The sequence below is a fragment of the Oreochromis niloticus genome, linkage group LG13 (assembly GCF_001858045.2).
Source record: "Oreochromis niloticus isolate F11D_XX linkage group LG13, O_niloticus_UMD_NMBU, whole genome shotgun sequence".
Taxonomy (NCBI): Eukaryota; Metazoa; Chordata; class Actinopteri; order Cichliformes; family Cichlidae; genus Oreochromis; species Oreochromis niloticus.
In genome coordinates this window covers 5,096,853-5,116,487 of record NC_031978.2, presented here as the reverse complement: position 1 = coordinate 5,116,487, position 19,635 = coordinate 5,096,853, and the positions used below count along the sequence as shown (strand labels likewise).

The 19,635-nt window shown below is 39.7% G+C and overlaps 1 protein-coding gene across 1 annotated transcript in view; it reads right to left on the bottom strand.

The window, feature by feature from the left end:
- The window catches only part of LOC100692040 (protein kinase C epsilon type), a 95,488-nt gene that overhangs the window by 27,394 nt on the left and 48,459 nt on the right, over positions 1-19,635 (bottom strand). Inside the window, exons 3-10 of the mRNA XM_005473716.3 lie at positions 18,942-19,110; positions 17,176-17,210; positions 16,995-17,083; positions 16,754-16,883; positions 16,475-16,617; positions 16,058-16,154; positions 15,701-15,969; positions 15,426-15,599 (exon numbers count right to left, since the gene is read on the bottom strand). Coding sequence (XP_005473773.1) covers positions 15,426-15,599; positions 15,701-15,969; positions 16,058-16,154; positions 16,475-16,617; positions 16,754-16,883; positions 16,995-17,083; positions 17,176-17,210; positions 18,942-19,110 — 1,106 coding nt within the window. The remainder of the gene's footprint in view (positions 1-15,425; positions 15,600-15,700; positions 15,970-16,057; positions 16,155-16,474; positions 16,618-16,753; positions 16,884-16,994; positions 17,084-17,175; positions 17,211-18,941; positions 19,111-19,635) is intronic.

The following is a 19,635-nucleotide window of genomic DNA, read 5'->3' as shown; positions in this document are numbered from 1 at the left end:
CCTTCCCATTGTCGCCCATTGCTTGCTCATAAGGAATCATACGATTATTAAGTGTTCTTTCTAAACTTGTAGGGTCTTATGATGTAAAGTGCCTTGCGGTGACAAATACTGTAAATTGGTGCCATATTTTATTAAAAGCTGAAGTGAATTAAATTGAACTGAATGCAGTTACAGAGCTTCAAAGACTTGATTGTTCTTCAATGAGATTCGCCAAATCTAGACGACGAGGAAGTCCAATTTTGTTTGGATGCAAAAATTGTACATTAGCAGGTATTTTGCACATGACTGCAAACTTTCTTTACTTATAACTTCTCATATACAGATACTTCATAAGACCATTTTAACCTTTTCATGCATGAATTATGACAACCTCAATCAGGATTTTTTTGTGAAGTATTTTTATTTATCTTTAGGCATGAAAAAAAGATTTTTGAACTTCATTTTTTTAAACATGTACTTTTCAAAGAGTTTTTTTTACATATCCACTTAGGTGGACAACATATGTTATGAATCTGGTATGGAGTGACACATCAGTGTCCAATGTACTGGTTGATGTGCAAGTATACGATCAACACTGACACAAATACAAGAAAACAGCCTTTGAATAGCTGTCCACTGTAGTGAAAGGGTTAATGCACTATCATTATTTCCAGCAGGCAGGTTAGTGTAACAGATACAATGGAACTCCTTCGACTTCAAAGCAGTTTGCAGTTGTGTAGCAACTATATGCAGGCCACGGGAGCTAAAATATCACGCTCTATATGAAATATGTCAACGCTTATCATATCTACGGGTACGATAAGGGTACCAGATGTTGGTAGATATTATGGTCTGCTGACCTGTTGGGATTGCGGTTTAAATGATTGAATTGGATATAGACTTAATTAAACAGCATTTGAAAATCATGTCTTCTTAGCTTACCAACATCTTTCCCTTATGTAGATGTTATACCTTATTTTCAGGCAAGAGACTGTTGTGTAGCACTGCCTAACATGTCAAAAACGGATTGTAATTAGGTACACAAAGTCCATTAAAATGTGATGCAAAGGGTCCTGAATACCAGTGGGTATATTTTACTATACTAATACACTTTTTAATCCTTTTTAACTGCCATGAAATCAGGATTGCTACTGAGTTTTAAGGACCCTCCATAATGAAGTGTCATACTGTCTGTAGTGTATTGTTGCTTTTCTTTAGTTGGATCAGAACTGATTAAAAGAATTAATTCAGCCATTCACCAAACACGTCACATTCATGCCATGTATATTTAAAGCTGACCTCAGGCTCTTTTCTCCCCTCTGCTATCAGTTTAAAGAGGCCTCAAAATTTCGTGTTACATAAGTGGCCGATAGTCCACCTCAGAGAGAATTTTTTTCCTCCCTCCACTCCTCCTGAAAGCGACTTTAAACAGGATGTTGAAATAGTTTGTTTAAATGTACCCAAAGTCCCAGCTGGTCCCACCCAATCAAACATGAATAAACATTTCCTGACTGTAATTACAAATGTACAGATACTGGCTTCCCATTTCTGACACACGGCGTGCACACACACACACACACACACACACACACACACACACACACACACACACACAGACAAAGTCAGGGCATATTTTAGAGGCACACGGCCAGACGATCCACTACACAATGCTGACAATAACGTCTTGATGGTTATCCGACTATTTTGTGTGCGTGTTTCTAAAGTTTGTGTGTATGAGCCCTCTTGGTGCCAGCCGGCTGTAATGTATGTTAAACAAGTCTTAACTTGCATCTCATTGCATCTTATACAAGCCCAAACCATTACCTCATACTGTCTGCACTGTGACCAGACATTCAATCACATACACACAGACATACATACATATATATATATATATATGTATTAGTGCTTTCAGCGTTAATCTTGTTAAAATGACGTTAACGCCATAACCGCATTAATGCCGCAGCAAATCTCCAATAACGACTTACCGCGGATCGCCCCGTGCATGGGACTGCATGGCGTCAACGTGTTAATGAGCTAACACGGTAACTCGTTAATGGAGATTTGCTGCGTTCATGCAGTTATGGCGTTTACGTCATAACGAAATTAACGCTGACAGCACTAATATATACATATATATATATATATATATGTATATATATATATATATATATATATATATATATATACATATATATACATATATATATATATATCAAAGAAAGGAAGAAAAATAGGTAAATGTGTGCAGCGTAGAGGAGTTTTTTCTGTATTTGTTTATTAAATTACAATAATTTTGATGTGCTCACATTGCCCTTAAAACTGAGATCCTAATCTAATTATAGAAATGTTAGATAAGATGAGTTCATCCGCTGAATTACTTTTCACCACTCTGGTTGTTGAAATGTTAGCTGTAACGCACTGCTTCTCCTCTCCTGAAAATATGAACGGCTGACATGAAGCTAAAATAAACACTTTCATCAAAGTCAGACAAAAACGGGGAACAAAAAAACAACAAGTGGGGTTTGAACTTTTGTCCATGCACGAACAAAAAAACTCAATTGCTGCCCCATTTTCCTCGGAACATTATGAGCCATTACCGTTTGGCTGCTGGTCATTACCACACAGAGGCAACCAGTAAAGATTCACTTGGTGATTTCATTCAACAGAGTCTGGGTCCTGAGTTTGTTTTGTGGTAATCAGTGTTTTTGTAATGCTATATGGTAACTTTGAGAAGTGACTTTCACTCCAGATGTGACAATGACTCTTCAGAAAAACTTTGATTCATCCTTTTATTCCCCTTTTTATTTTATTTGTGTGTTTTTCACAGATGTTGACTTGAAGAGAAGAGCTGGACTTTTCCTTTTTTTCCTCCTTGCAGAAGAAAATAATTGTAATTGGAGGACAGAGCGTACTCTTTGTGTGTGGCCACTGAACCTGTTTTTCCTTTCAAAAATTCTGCATTCTAATCAGTTAAACATATTAAACCCTAATGTGTTTATAAGTAGAAACATCATTCCTGCATTCTTGACTTCCATGCCTTGAGTCTCCATAAGCTTTAATTTAATTAAAGCTTAAATAAAGCTCCTCACATATATCAATCACTGCATGTGTATATAAACACATTACAGCAGTAATACAGGGCAATGTATATACATATTTTTTTTTACTCAAATGGACATTAAGGTTGACAAATGTTGATCATTTTATATGTCTGTTGTATTCCAAATGTCCTACTGCTATCCCATGTTATGAAAAGCTACAAATAGCAGAAATTAAATACAGTGACATGTACATTTAACAAGCTGTGGCTCAAGGTGAAAATATTAATATATTATTAATAATTTCATCATGTTTAAACAAATAAAAATAAATCAAATATTTAAAAGTTTCTGCAAGAGAAACTACACACTATTTGTGTGTAGATGTATGTGTCTCTGTGGACAGACCGTAGACTGTATATAAAAGACGGTGGTATGATAAATATATATAATGGCAGATAAATGATCATTTAAAGGCAGAGACATAAAATACACACTTTGCTCATTTTATGAGTGTGGACGTTGCATAGTTTAACTGTACATGGTACTGTGTGATTTATGGTGTCGCTCTTAAAAAATGCTTATATAGGCCAGGCTCTAACTGAGAAACAGAGAGACATGCACTAAGGCATAGCTCGATTTATTTTCTATTTTCCACTAATTGGACCATAATTTTGTTTTGTTTTTTGTTTGTTTGTTTTTTTAGAAAAACCTGAGATACTAGATCAAAAAAGTAATTTTCTTACAGACTTTTTTAGAATCTGACTTTTTGTCCCCCTGCTGGCCATTAAGAAGAATGCAGGTTTAAGGCACTTTGCTTTTCAGCAAAGTCTTTGGCACAGATATGTAAAAAACAATGTCAATACCTATATAAAAAAACAACATGTCATCATAAACTAAAGACAAACTTATATAAGATTTAACATCAAAACTGATTTATATTAATCCTCTCTGACCTGCCACCTCTACCACTGTTAGGTTTAGGTAAGTAAACATTAAGTCTGAGGTCTAAGGAATGCATTATGTCAGTAAGGGTTTCAAGTATAAAATTACATGTTTGTCTATGCCTGAACTGCAACCCAAGAACAGCAAACATACCTCTACTAATGACTGTAGTTTTGTAAAGAACAACTCTGCACTGCTCAAGGCTGACACATATTTGGCCGGGCAACCTGAATGTTGTGCCTGTGTGTGTTTATTGTTCTCACACACTAAATTCGCCCTCACTGTAGTTCTCTGACAGAAGTTAAATACATGGTGTGGGCTGCTGGTTCTCCCACAGAATATCTTCTTACTCCTCGTTCCCATAATAAAGAAATAAAGAAATAAATGAATGACAAGAAAAACTTGTTTTTCATTGGTCAAAAGAAAAAAAAAAAGCTAAGTAGTTGACTGTGATTAATTTAATGAGAAACAGACTTCCAGGAATGTCAGGTGACTATAAAAGGCGCGATCAGGTGAACTATGCAACGTGTGTGTTTTATGGGATTTTGAACTGGACAAAGAGGTAGATGATTCTGTGTGTTAAGGTTTTTTCTGTCTCTAAGCAACAAAAAGGTGCTGTGAGGACAATGTTCATCCATACATGTGTGAGCACTCCCTGCACATCTTGAATGTGTGGACAGAGTGAGAACGTGTCAGCAGCACATCAGCAGGAAGAGAGGAGGATGGAGGGAACAAGTGGCAAAATAAGGATGTTAGGATAACTGGAAAACAGAAGAGAGTGGGACAGATGAAGCCTCTAACCACTTTTGCTCTTTAAGCCAGATATGTACTTTGATGGGTCGGCACACTAGTGCACTGGTTCCACTGGAGAAGGTTCACCTGTTGGTTCTCCCGTTTCCTACATGTTTTTTCTTGGTTTTCTTGAACGCTCAAAGATATTAAACTGTATTTATGGCTCCCTCTGCCTTCTCTAGGAGCAGGATTATGGGAATTTAACCAACATAAAAGCTGAGGACACAAACCTGTGGGCAGGCCTCTACAAGCAAAAAGTGTGTTGCCCAACAACCATGGGGATGGATGCTATATTAAGGCCAAATTCTGACTGCCTGCAAAGTGAAATTAACCCAAGTACACATCAAAAATCATCTCAAGTTACTTTATGTACTAAAGTAATGATCGTACAACATCAGAGCGCCCCAGTGATGTGAAAATTCCCAATCAGGAAGAACAGCTACAACAGAGGAAGTGACTAGCAGCAACATGGCGAGAAGAAAACACAGAAAGTATCACAAAACCTCTGCACCAGACCGTCACCTAATGTGATTTAAAGTTTTCTCAACTTCAAAGCTAGCAACTAAAGCAACTACCAATGAGAGCAAAGGACACTGTTGACAGACATATGGCAGGGTGGTAAATACATTGGAGGGTTACCTAGGCAACCGGAGCCTGGACTGTGCTTTAGTGACCAACCAACAGCTACATCTCTGTGTAGACGGCCCTTTAGGAGAGGCAGCCATCTGTTGCAACCAGTCAGAGAGTGAGGGGCAAAAAAATATAGAAAACAGGAGTACCAAGAAACCCAAAAGGGCAAAAGGTATGAAACATAAACTGAGGGAGAGACAGAAGATGATATTTCATAAAAAATAATAGTTTACCTACATTAGTTCACTACAACAAAAAACCCTGTGATGGACTGGTGAGGCTGAGCCCTTCTGCCCAGCTAGGCTAGGCCCCAGCTGCCTTCCACCCTAGTCGAATAAGTAGTTATAAAATGGATGGATGAAGATGGGATTTGTAATAACAGCACTTTCAATGTTACCAGTGCTTTCATTTGAAAATGTGCAAAAATGGTGCCAGTAAAATCTGTCGTGCAAAGAAAGGCGCAGCATGACACTGTTGACATCGGGTTAATGGTTGTGTCAGAGATGCTTTTTTAACCCCACTGCAACTCTCACCTTAAGTCTTAAAAAAGCTCTTTGGGGAAAAGAGGACGGGACAAAATGCTCTCATTTTAAAGGTTGCACAAGAAGTGCAAGAACACACACACATCCAAATAATTTGTACTGATGAGGTGATAAACACAGAGCTGGCATCAGGCTGCTGGTCGTTACTACTGATCCGTCTATCGAAAAGCTAATTTGCCCAGAAGAAACGCTCAGAAGACATCTTCTATTCACATAATAGTGTCACAGTGACTTGTAAAGGGTCTAACTATCACCCAGCTCTCTTGAACACCACTGAAGATTTGCCATAATGATAAGAAGTAGACTATTCCTGGAAGGGAAGGCTGTCTGGGTGGATATGTTCGCTATAGAAATTTTTTTGGGTGAGTGTGTGAGTGTTTACACTCAATCTAAGGTGAAGAGATGGGGTCAGTTCAAGGGTGTCAAAAACAGGTCTTGCAACTTAGATTTGTATTTTGTAACATCAGGTGCTGGTCTTAGTTTATATTTAAGATCGAAATCCTGCAAATTATGCTCTAGTTCACCGTCTACATCTCACATGACCTTAAAGACTGCAAACACATCTTTAGCTTCGACTGCTTAGTTGCAAGAAAGGTCCAAATTTCACAATAAAATAAGTTTGCTATTACCACAAATAGCTACTAGGTTGTCTGTATTTAGATATTATGACTGTTTACTGTCTACATAAAAGGACCTGTAGATGTAGATATTACACCCACAACCTCATGCACACAACGTTATTTTGCTCTTAGGCATGGTCTAAACAAAGTTTCAGGTCACTGCTAAACCACACGGGTAGGTTTAGGGTTAGGCTGCATTTTAGCAAAACAATTTTATGCTAAACAAGCATAGCTTCAAAAGCAAAAAGATCTTATCTTCCAATCAAAGTCTCCGAGGTACAGTTTGGCCTTGCAATTCTTCAATTACTAAATTATGTATAAATTCCATATAAAGGGGAAGATATGACCCCAGCCATAACCCTGACACAAAGCCTATGATGAAGTTAATGTGAATAATGTCCTGCGTTACCTACGGGGGGCCGTGTTCAGCTGACCTGTGCACAACACTGCTGTTGAAGAGTTTGAGAAAAGTGTCAGCAGTGACAAAAAGGACATCCGCTGTGTCATGACAGGTTAAAGTCCTCAAAAGCAGAGCTTATAAGGATGAATTAGTACATCTAGTACATCCTAAGTACTGGTAGTAGGAGTGGTAATGAGCTCGATGCTCAGCTGAGACATGGTGTCACACATAAACGACCAAAGCAAGGTTGAAAGATTGATATCTATCATACTGCTTTATCCATGCAAAAGCAAAGGTGGTCACTTTACATAGGACAAAAATTGATAAATCCAAATAATTTTTATGTCGCCACACGTGAATGTCAATAGTTGCAGATATAACAGATGTTAAAAAGTAAGACACATGGGTTGAGTTTGACTGATTTTCATCTCTGCTCTCAGTCTTCTAAACCTCAGTCTGTGTCTGCTATTCTCTGGCTGTCTTCATCTCTATCTGTCCTTCCATCGTTCTGTGTCAGTCCATCTGTCGCTCTCTGTCCTAAGCACCGAACAACAAAGGTTCATTAATGTATCTGCCTGGTTTCTGGCCATCCCTGCTTCCTCTGATCTTTCCCTCTTAGAGTTCATTAAAAAACACTCACTCTCCACTGCAATCTAACCGGGTCTTTACATCACAGCTACTTTTTTTCCCTTTTAACCAATCCCTTTCAACGTCTGCTTCTCTTTATGTAATCTTTCCTTCGCTTTGGCAAAAAGAAAACAACAACACAAATACCACCAGCCATCTTGTTATCACAAATACTGAAAAAAAGACTTTTTCACGTCTTCCCCTCATCATCCCTATTTTGCTCTCCTCGCCATCTGCATTTCCTCGTCCTCTCCTTCTCTGACTTCACTTCTCGGCCTCACAGTGTGTGGAGCAGAACGAGGCCTTGGCGCTACTGTTGTATAATGTTATTTACATTTCTCAGCGGTAATTAGGCCGATAGGGGAACGGTTGTGATCCCACAGTCGATTAAGAAGAACGAAGAGGGCGGGGCAGTTGTAGGTAGAACATAGGTCACACAAAGTACAAAGACTTTTTTAGGCATAGTGATGTCACCATGAACTCAGTGCCTCCTTCAGGTTTTGGGATATCTTATAATGTAGTAAGAAGTTTAAAATCAAATTGAATAAAAATGCATAAATATAAAAATCAAAACATATTATTATATTATTATACAAATAATATAATAAAATAACTTAAAAAATAAAAATAAAAAAATAAAAAAATAAAATAACTTAAACAATTAGTAAAATAAAAAAAAAATCCAAATTATAAAGTTTTCATAAATTTTTTGAATTACTTACATTTATATAAAATGAATCAATACAAGCACTAAATAAAAAAAATCCTATAAATATTATAAATCAAAGAAAATGATGGACTGAGGTTTTCACAGTTATCACTTTACAAAGAAAATAATATTTCAAATTAGCTCGATCTCCCTTAGACAGAAAGACACACAAACACTTGCATAACCACGTTCCATGTATTCATCATCGAAGATTTGTGCACGGCACAACATGTCTGGACAGGGTTGTGTACTGAAGGCCTGCAGGTAGAGGCCACTGAAGCGTCCCACACATAGAAAATGAAACTTAACATCATTTGGGTTTCTGCTGGTTACACAATAAGATACCACAATATGATAATTTTCAAGAAATTTCCCACTGGGAATCTGTCCAGGGCCAATACAGAGAGATACATTCAGTTCTACTTTCAATCTTGTTAGCGCTTTGCTCATCGTCATCGAATTTCATCATCGTGATCTGATGATGAACTCGTCCTTAGACCTCACTGAGTTGAAGGGACAGACCTGGTTACTGGGGTGAGATAAGATTTTTTCGGGGTTCTTTAAAAAAAAACATAATTATTATTTTAAAATGTAGTAAAGCTTCTAGCTTTGTATAACCAGCACAGTCAAGTAATTAGTAGACTATATTACAAGTAGCATCTGCAAAACCAAGGCACAGTTGTCATTTGGACAAGGAGATGAGTCAGGGCCTCAAGGAGGACTTCAAATATCTCGGGAACTTGTTAGAAGTCGGGAAGAGAGAAGATGGACTGGAGGCAGCGTCTTCAGTGCAAACAGTGTATCAGTGTGCTGTGGTGAAGAGAGAACTGACCATAAAGGGGAAGCTGTTGATTTACTGGCAGATCAATGTTCCTTCCCTCGCCTATAGCCATGAGTTTTGGGTTACTGATCAAAAAAACAAGATTGTGGATACAGGTGGTGAAGCTTTCTCCAAGAAAAAGGTTGAGAAGCTTGTGATTCGGGAAGGTTCAGAGGGAAGCCGCTATGTCTTTGCATAGTAAGAAGCCAGTCGACGTGGTTCAGGCCTTTGATTAACACACCTCCTGAACACATCCTTAGCGAGGCTGGAGGAGGTGGCTGAGTAGAGCGAGGTCTAGGCGCCTCTGCTTAAACTCCAAGTAGTGGAAAACAGATGGATGGATGACGTCAGTATTCAGAGGTATTTCATTGTTGTTGGCCAAATGATGCTGAAAATACACCACTACTACCGTATTATGCTCTACACTATATCATAAGTTTGAAAACACCACAAGAAACAGAAATCCTTCTGCAGAAACTTAAAATAAATGGCAGAATCAATCTCTCGGATTAAATTCTTCAGTTTAAATCAGTGCCACGTTGTATCGTCACGGTCAGACTAGCACACTGAGTCGATACGGATCAGCCCAGTGAAAGGCTGAGTGGAACCAGCGTTTTGCAAGAGGCGAAGAGTGACACAGCTGCCGTGTCTGTGTATCATTGTATATGCAGGATGTATATGAGGGTTTGTTTACAGTAATCAAATCGAATTCAGAACATTCAGTGCATGTTCTAAGAAGAGTGGGGTGGGAGGGTGAGGGGAAGTAGACGGGGTCAGCTGGGTGAGGCAGGTGATGAAGGTGGGGGTCACACAACATATGGAATACACATCGCTGATAAGGATCAAAGCTGTTACATAAGAATCGCAGTCCCTTTGTCTCAATCAAGAACACAGTTTCAATAACCCCTGGTGGGTGTGTGTGTGTGTGTGTGTGTGTGTGCGTGCATCCGAGGATGAATCTGATAAGAAAAAAATAGGAAGAACAAAATAAAGACGAAATAATGCAAGACACAAATACGTAATGCAGTCTTGTCTCACTATGACGTTTTCTGTCATTCTCTCTGTCTCTGTCGACTCCACACACGTTTGTGTTTGCTTCGGAGGAAAATAACAGGAATAAATAAATTGAACAGGAAACGCCATCAATTAGAGTAAGACTTTCCAGAGCATTCAGAGAAAATAAACACAAGATGCAGCTTGCAAAATATCTTCTATGCCTCCTCCCTGACATGTCTGGCTCCCACTGGTCCCCTGCAGAATTCTAAATTTTTCACCGCATATCTTGCAATGTATGTTCAAACATGTGAAGTAGAAGCAGACGCAGGTAAAATAATCGCTTTACCAATGTGACATAATTCTCTTCCTTTCAAACATTTCTTTAATCGTCTAGTTTTTCTAGATTTTTGACTATAAAGAAGGTGATTATGGTGACACTCCTCCTTTCAAAACATTAAAAAAAGGTCATGCAGCCCCCTGAAATGTCTTAAAAATAGTATGTATATGGATCACTGGCAGCAGCAAACACACCTTGAGAAGCTACTCGATTGATGGTCTGTTGACACAGAAAAGGAAAAGAACAAAGAAGCGCTGTTTTATCAAAGAAAGTTATTCCCGAAAGTGACGTCATGTTGCTTTAAATGAGAGGGTTGAGGTTGCTTTCACACTTAACTTCTTTCGTGAAGACTTTCTGACTTTTTACTTTGATGTTAACCTAACTTTCAGGCACGAAACCTCCCCTGAACTTCGGTCCAGTGATGACAGCTGGACCAGATCACAAAACTTAAAGATGGTTGGTTTCAATTCTAGTGTGGAAACTTAACTGAAACTCTGAAAAATGTTGATTCTTTCCAGATCTCTTCAGAGATGATGACAGAAAGAATGGAAGAAAAACAATGCCACGTGAAGATAAGGAAACTATTTCAGCAAACCAATCCCTAAAAGAATGTAGAGAGGAGCAAGAGAATGAATCCATGCATTTATTTTTATCCATCCACTTTTGCAGATAGAAAGCTACCTGCTGAACTGACAACAGTTGATGTCAGAGGCACATACTTCTATAAACTGAGGATTCCACATAAGTAAAGTTCAATGGTGTGGTATGATTGAAATATGAAATATAACTAACTGAGAAAAACTCACATGCAATGGAACCTGACCATCGGTGTGGAAAGGCTCCTAAAATGCCATATTTTGAATGAACTCTACCTATTCTGCCAAAAATGGTGATCAAATATTCATCTAGAATTATACCCCAACTAATAACCAACTAATAACCAAATATTAGTTGGGGTGTGTGTATATAATTTTGAGCCTGTGTGGATTAGAGAAAATTCTAAATATTGTCAGACTTGTGCATCCAATTGTTTCATAAAACCATAAAAGTTGAATGCTATAGAATCATTCCACCCTGCAAAAAGGACATGACCAAAAAATCACAGAAAGCCCAAAATTACCATGACATTTATGTCCACGATGAGTGTCTGTGAACTTGTGACCAGATCTATACAGACAACACACATATGCAGTATGTGCATATTCCATTTCCTGTCAAAGCATCATTTCCTGGAACATAAGCTGAATTCTCAGAAGTAGGCTTTGTTAGTACCAGTAAGAACTGCACAGCAAGTCTTCTAAAATAAATGCCTCATTTATAGCAGACCTATAGTGTACAGTGTATGTAGTGAACATGTAGTGTAACTTTTTTTTAAGATTGTTTTAACATTATAGATATTGAAACCAATATCTTCAAACGGCACCTTCAGGACCTTCAGCTGAGCTCTGCAAAGACGTTTTCAAGCATTTAATTCCAGCATCTGATCTTACTTCTAATCTGTTATTTCTTTTTATTTTCCACCTTCCACAAAAATTTTGCATTTGTGTTATCTCATACTACTGATTCCTGTCTATCTCAAATATAGATAGACAGGAAAAAGCTTTTACGCTTTTACGCCTTCTGTGTGACCAGGCTGACCTCTGGATGCTGGTGGAAGAACCGGGATGGGACAGAGCCAGCAGGCTGCCTTTTCTCACATGTTAGACATGACAGGAAAGTCTCTGCATCAGATGCATCCTCACTACTCAAAAGACTCTGTTTGGTTCAAACAAGGGTCTGAACCAGCAACGTCAAACATGCGGCCCTGAGAACAAAAGTCCACTGGATGGCTTTTTGAAAAGTGTGAAAAAAGCAGAGAAATCATTAATAACTCCAATTTTATAATTAAGTGCGCTGCTAGTATTGATGTGGGGTCACTAGTGTTGCTAAATAGCAGTGAAAATACATGCACATTTAAAAAAAACCTTCCAAATGTGAAGTTGCATGGGTCATAAATAAGCAGCACAGCAACTTTTGTAGATGTACTGTGATCCATAAATTTTAATGTGCATGTATTGGCACTTTTTCAAAGTAGAAAAATAGAGATTGTTAAAGTAGTGCTTATCTTTCGTCTGTTTGGTAAAACGATGGTTCATTAAAGGTGAACAATGGTTGGTCTAGACCATTTGAGGTCAAATTGAGCCAACTACAATGAGTTTGACACCATTGGTGTTAACTTTAAATGGTCTGGTAAAGAGCATGCAGGGGGCAGAACACATGGCGTTCACTCACTCAGTGTAAATTCACTGGACAGCTGCCTCGGCTTTTCGCACATGGGCATGATTAGACATTAAATTGTAATTTGTAGTAAAGAGGGATTGCAAGGAATTTAAAATTCCAGCAGAACATTTGCATTCTCGCACTCAGCTCCACCAGGCTGTGAAAGTGCACACGTGAAGGCACATTGACACTGATGAGTGGTTTTAGCTATTTCAGGAAAGAGCTGAAGGGATGATGTTTTGTAATAAAAAAAATTAAGGTTTCAGCTTTTTTTCTTTTAAATAACAAAATCTCTCAAACTTTCATGCTTACCTCGCTGACTGTGTGTGCAGCTTGTGTAAAGTTAACACCTGAACCTCCTAAAGCTGATCAGAAAGAAGTCTGCACATCAGCGAATCATGTGTCCTGCTCTCTTCTGCATTACAGAAAGGACACAACTGGAAGTATCGTAAATACACAAACTCTCACACATGTGGATGTACAAAGCCACTATATGGTTCCCGACAGGAACATTTATGTAACGCACAATAGACAAAACATACAGAAGTCTGAAAGGACTGCCCATGTAGGGGCGTCCCACCCACAGCTGCCCTTTGTGTGTCTGTCTGTCACAGCCAACTTAAAGTATTGATGGATAAAGAGGCTAAAAGTGGAGATGATGAAAGCCGAGTAACCTGTGAATGAGGGAGCAAGAAGCCTGAAGACCGGTGCTTCGCTGCTTTAGTGTTAAAGCTGCTTGAAATATCTTCTCAAAGGTCTTCCAGAGATGCCTGCTTAACAGCACAGTTCATAAAATGTTGTATTCGGCAGATATAAAATATGACACCTGGAGACAATTTGATCTAAAACATAGCGAGAAGTTGTGATGTATTCTGAGAAGTGAATACAGAGCAGTTCTCTTATTATAGTTCTCGTATAGGTTGACTGTCGTGCTATAGTTCTCTCAGTCTATTACTGCTCTGGACGTGTTTACAAACCTACCCAGCATGCTTAGCTGTTAGCACGTTCTCCTTTAGGGCCTATTTAACCCAAAATAATGAAGCTAAAATAAAACTAGGTCAAGGGCTGAACAGGTAATGGCCTTAAGGCAGTTTTCACACATGAACTTCGAATTCTGAGAGGATCAAGTTGGGATATTTTCTCCACAAAGCTGCTTAAATCCTAAATTTGACCCACCTCTCATTCAAAATCATCTTCTCAGAGATGTCCAGGCAGCTTCCAACAATGAAGCTATTTTTGGATCACACTCTGGAGGTCCTGGTCTGGCACCTGTGATATCTCTGTGGACCTCAAACTCGCTAGCATCAACGTCTTTTTCAAACAGACAAGACTTTCATGTGGAAGATCGCCGCTGGTTATGAGAACTGTGCGTCCCACTACAACTGAGAATTTTTCATCGTTTTGCTAGACCTACCACATTGTAAGGGAGCATTGTTTTCTTTTTTACTTTCACAGGATTGTGCGCTAAGAATTTGTACCCCAGGTTAAGTTGTCGTGGTGTTACTGCAGCATCCTGAGGGAGAACATTTGATCGTAAGACTGGTGCGGCATGTCACAGTGCCATCTTGTGTCAGCACAGGGCAAAATGATTATGCAACCCACATTCGCCTCTGACCTCTCACCCAGATATCCATCCCCGTGACTTGTCCACTTTCTGAAAATAAATCAAGTTTAAGGTTTGCACATTTGACCCTGAAGCAGATCCAGCAGACGTCACAGCGTAACAAGTCCAAGGGCCAAGGTGGCGTGCTTGAATGGAACTTCAGCTACCCACTGTCTTTACAACAGGTAAAGTTGATGTTTGGAGAACCATCACTGAAACTTTTTGATCACACCTCACTTCATTTGCACTGGTGGAAACACTCCACGTGTTTTAGCCAAGAGACCTAAGGCGAGGAGCCTGAGTGTGAAGGAGGCACGTACCTCCCGGTGGTAAATGCACCGGACTATTAGCAGCACCATTTGCACCTCTGAACAATCCAACATCACTCGGGCTTTGTTCTAGGAATAAGGCAGGTTAAATATCAGCTAATGTTCTATCCAACATAATCTCCTGCCAGGCAGAAAAGTACACTGCTGCAGTGCACGTGTGAAAACAGCTGTAGTGTGAACACAAGATGTACGCAGTTTAACCCAACAATTGTTTTTCTATTAAGGAGAGGGGAAGAAAACAAAAGGAAATTACAAAAGAATTAACAAAAGACTGCCTAACAGTTTTTCTTAGGTTTTAAATGATCTTTTATCCCCTTTATTAATAATCTAATAAGACTAAATCATCAAGAGCAGTAAAATCTTTTATCCTGAACACGTAAGTTATTTTTATCTTATTTCTTCAAATTTAAGAAAACAACAACAAATGCAGAAACAAATGATCAAAGATTTGGATTAAAGATGTTCAAAAGAAAAACAGCAGAGAAAAAGCTCGAGAACAGCATACAGTTTGATTCAGTTTTTCCTCTGATGTTAAAACTTGTTGGGTGAAAGTTTCCCTCTTTTTAAAATTTATGTATTTTCATTCTTTTTAACCTGTTGTACTTTTGAAGTTTTCATCAAGAAACAAACTGCAAATGTTTTCTCCAAGAGAGATTGTCAGCGTGGATGTACGATGGTACAGATTCTAATTCCAATGCTGCCCCCTGGAGGTGCAAATAATGTCTGCATGTTTGTGTGCGTATGCGTGTGTGTGTGTGTGTGTGTGTGTGTGTGTATGTGTGTGTGGGGTCCCTACTTTAGTCTGGAAGCAGCAGAAGAGCTGTGTCAGGTAGGGGTGTCTTCTGGCCAATGCTAAGATCCGTTTCTCAGTCATGGTGCAGTCCACGTCGTCGTCCTGCAGGATCACGTCTTTCTTCAGCACTTTGACGGCATAAACCTCGTCTGTGCCCTTCATCTCCGCCAGCATAACCTGGTCACATGACACAAACTTGTTTGTGTTTTCTGGTCCATCCTTTTCACTGCACATCTTACTGAGTTTCACAAACAGAGCTGCAGAGGAAGTGAGCCCACCTTTCCAAAGCTTCCTTTCCCCAGAACTTTGATAAACACAAAGTCATGCAGGTTCATCCTCTTGGCCTCTGGAGCGCTGTGACCTTTGACCTCGCCATTCGCCTGACTTTCTTCGCTTTCCTCTCCGACGCTGTTCCCATCACCTCCTGTGTGCGTGTCACACGTTACCGTGTCCACAGACGAGGAGGAAGACAGTGGGTGTGTTTTGTGCTCCTCTCCGCGGTGGTCAAATGACAGAGCCTTCCGGATGTTCTCCAGCTCCTTGACGTCTGCAAGAAACCAAGAAAAATAAGAGCTGTGGTGTGTGTCTCCATTCTGTTTGCTCTTTAGAGTTTAATAGTCAGAAAATGTGCCTACCCTGATCACACGGGGAGGTGGGGGCAGACTTTGAGCGATCGTCTTCTGCCTGAGGGATCCCTGATAACGGCTGCTGAGGATCCTGAGCCTGAGTAAGCTGTTCACAGAAAACATGTCCCCATCAACATTTTCATCAAGAACTTATGATTCACGGTCGGTATGTTAACACCACATGCAGGCGACTGTGAAAACGCTCATCTAAAGGCTTCATAACAGGACTTCACACAGCAGCGGTTGACACCATAGTGGGTAGATCGAACTTTTAAGTACATGGTTTCTGAAGGACACATCCCCAGTTGGTACGCCCCTCAATTAATTTCCACTGTTTATTCAGAAAAACCTTCTTTAAATACCCTTAAATAAAAAATTTAGAATAAATGTAAAGCCTCTTGAGAACACTCTGGCATATTTCCAAACCTTTTTCCGTCTCTGGGCGCTGTTAGAGATCTTGTCTGGAGTGACTCCGAGGTCAGACAGGACTTTAGCGATCCCTCTGGCATCAACGCCACAGTTTGGAGCTACGTTACTCTCACAGCGTCTGTGTACATTTACCTTACATACTGGGAAACAAAGCAAGAAGAGTAAGAACAGTTTCAGAATAGATTCTAGAAAGAGTTTATCCGAATGATAAAATACAGACATCTTTAATTTGCTTACACTTGTATTAACTAAAGAATGTCAGGTGTTCGCTTGTACCTTTACACTGGAGTCCCTGTCGCATCAGACCCCACAGCAGAGACCCACAGTGGTCACAGAAGGTGAGAACTTTAAAGTTGTGGATGCTGAACTTGTGCGGGACGTTGACGCTGAACCTCTGAGACCCCACCTGTAAGACGCACCAAAGGACAGTAAGACAAACCTGCAAGGATCTAAAGGTACAGTGGTCCCTGAAACTTTTAGGAATCTGTGCGTAGGTTAAAGTGTTTCATATCCATACCTCCCCGACCATGTCATCCTGCTTCTTCATGCCGGCACATTTGGTAATGATCAGCTCATGGCAGCGCTTGTGGACAACACAGGTACACACTGCAGCAGGTACACACATATACAACGCATGCATTAACAGGTTTTACGTGTGATTAAAGTGCAGCCACTTGTAAAGGTAAATATTGTCTTACCTTGACACTGATAGCCCTGCTTTCCTAAAACCCCCCTACAATGAGACAGAGATAAGAGAAATGTTTAAAAAAAAGTGTTGTGTGACTGCTGTCTTCATATTTTTTACATAATTTAAAAACTCTGATTCCCTTTTTCAAAGTTTATGTCACAATTTTAGAAGATTATTCAAGATGTATTTAATAAATTAATAGGATATCTTATTTAGAATCGTTATAGTACTTTTATTTTGAAGGCAAGCTTTATTGCAAGCCCCACAAAGGTTATGTGTGAGCATCGACTAACATCAAGTTCTGAATGATTATCAGTCCCATGGTAATGCTGGAAAACTAGTCCATTCATTTGCTACATCAGCTCCAATGCCAGAACCAGAGTTTCTACCAGGGCCTGGAAAGACGGCTTATCTTTCACCTGTATTAACTTCTCTTTACAGGATAAAGTCCTGAATGACGAGGCCTCATTGTATTTGCTCAATGCACATGTGCAATTATTTGCATTGAGCAAATAATTGCACATTTTTTGATTTTGTCTACTTCTGTTTGTTGCCACTTATCTTTTTCCTGCTTAACTTACTACAGCAGGCACTTAAACCTGAGGCTGGTTCAGCTTGAAGTGTCTCCCTGTTAAAAGGGAGTTCTTTCTCAGTTACGTCATTAACCAGTTGTTGTGGTTGTTTGTCTAAAACTGTGTGACTTTACTTCCAATTTAAAGCAAATGTGTTTCACTTAATAAAAAAGAAAGAAGCGCAGCTGTAAGCCAGTTTGTGGAAAAAGCTTTTTTGTGTTTAACCTCATGCAAATTCTGCAGCATCTTCTCTTTCTCTTTTGGCTTTTTTTTTTTTGCACACATGAGGAAGGTAGAGGTTGAAAGTTTTCCTTCTTGTGAAATTCTACCAGGAGTCTAGTATTATTCTTGCAGCAAGATCCAGTGGATTCTTCGGCCTCTGCAAAATGATGCAGTCTATGCTGACTTCCGACACATTTATACACGGCCAAGACACGAAAAGTGACGCTGTTCTCAAACCCACTGAAAGAGCGTATATTTTAGTGATTATTTCAGGATATAACAGTGAGCTTACACAAAAATTAAACAGACTCCTTGCAGTTTTTTTGCTGATTCACCACATCACAGACCCTGACCACTCGGAGACCGAAACACAGCTCCCTTGTGATTCTGATTACACATCAAACGTTCTTTCAGAGCACAGCTGAAAGCGAGCGGAGCACCGAGGCCACATGGTTTCCATGTGAGTGAAGCTAACAGCAGTTTGTTGGGATGGAAACAAACACAGCTGGCTTTGTTTGTTACTCCCCACTTCACAGCATCCACTGTGCTTACGTGTAAACAAGAGAGCAGGTTATTACTGGGAGAAAATTGGGTTAACGAAGTGAAGCAGTGAACACACATCAGTGAAAGGCAGCTATTGTAAAACTGATGTTTACATACAGCTGGTCAGTTAAGAATTTTTTTTCTCTATTAACCTATCACCACTTCATCCGTTCACTCTGAACCAACCTTGGCATTTTCAGTGAGAGACTCTGGATTCATTAATCTTAGATAGAAGGACTCGCAAATCACACAAGTGAGCCTTGCTTTCATCTCTTTGCACTGCTGCCACATTCCCGTCCTGTCTTCAGTGCACACACAGTCTCATCTACAGTTTGTCGATTATTTTTCTTTATGTATTTACAGGTTTCTTTCTGCTGAACTGTAATGACCGTGTGCATATTAATCACTCTATAGACATGAGCGTGGATGTGTTTCTAACCAGATAAAGTCCCTGCAGTGCGAGCAGTACGTGGGCTGTCTCAGGTAGGTGGCCATGAACTTGTGTCCGTTGACTTGGTGGACTCTCCGACGGACGGCACCTTGACGCTTCCTGGGACGCATCCGCTGTCGAAACACACGCTCCTCATTTTCGGTAGAGCCTGCCGCCGCTGTATGAAAACACACAACAAAAATACAGGAAGGATGTTATGTTGTGTTACAGTTATGGCTTTATTTCCAGTCTCTTCACTAAACCAAACTAATGTGAATACGCTCCACTTATTCCGCTTTTTGATAGTCAATACTTTATAATCTTTGTTGGTTACTCATGCTGGCATCTCATGTAAATGAGCAACACCTGCACGACTGGTGAGAAATAAAAACTGCATTTACATCAAGTAGCCAGTAGATGGCAATGACACTGCAGGGCTGGCAGTGTGTCCCTTTGGTGACAATCAACGCATTAGTCCTTTTTCCTTAAACCAAGTCCCAGTGTTTGTGACCTCTGCTTTTCTTCTGGTTTCATTACTGAGGGGTTTCCCAATGGCAGTGTAGAGGTTTCAATTACTGCCTGAACTTGTTAATTACACACACATTTCATAGGATGAGCAAGTGAGAGCGGAAGACAGAGAGGTAAAGGAGAGGTCAGTTATAGTCAAGTAAAGAGGAGTAAGGGGAAAGAACAAAGACTTCAG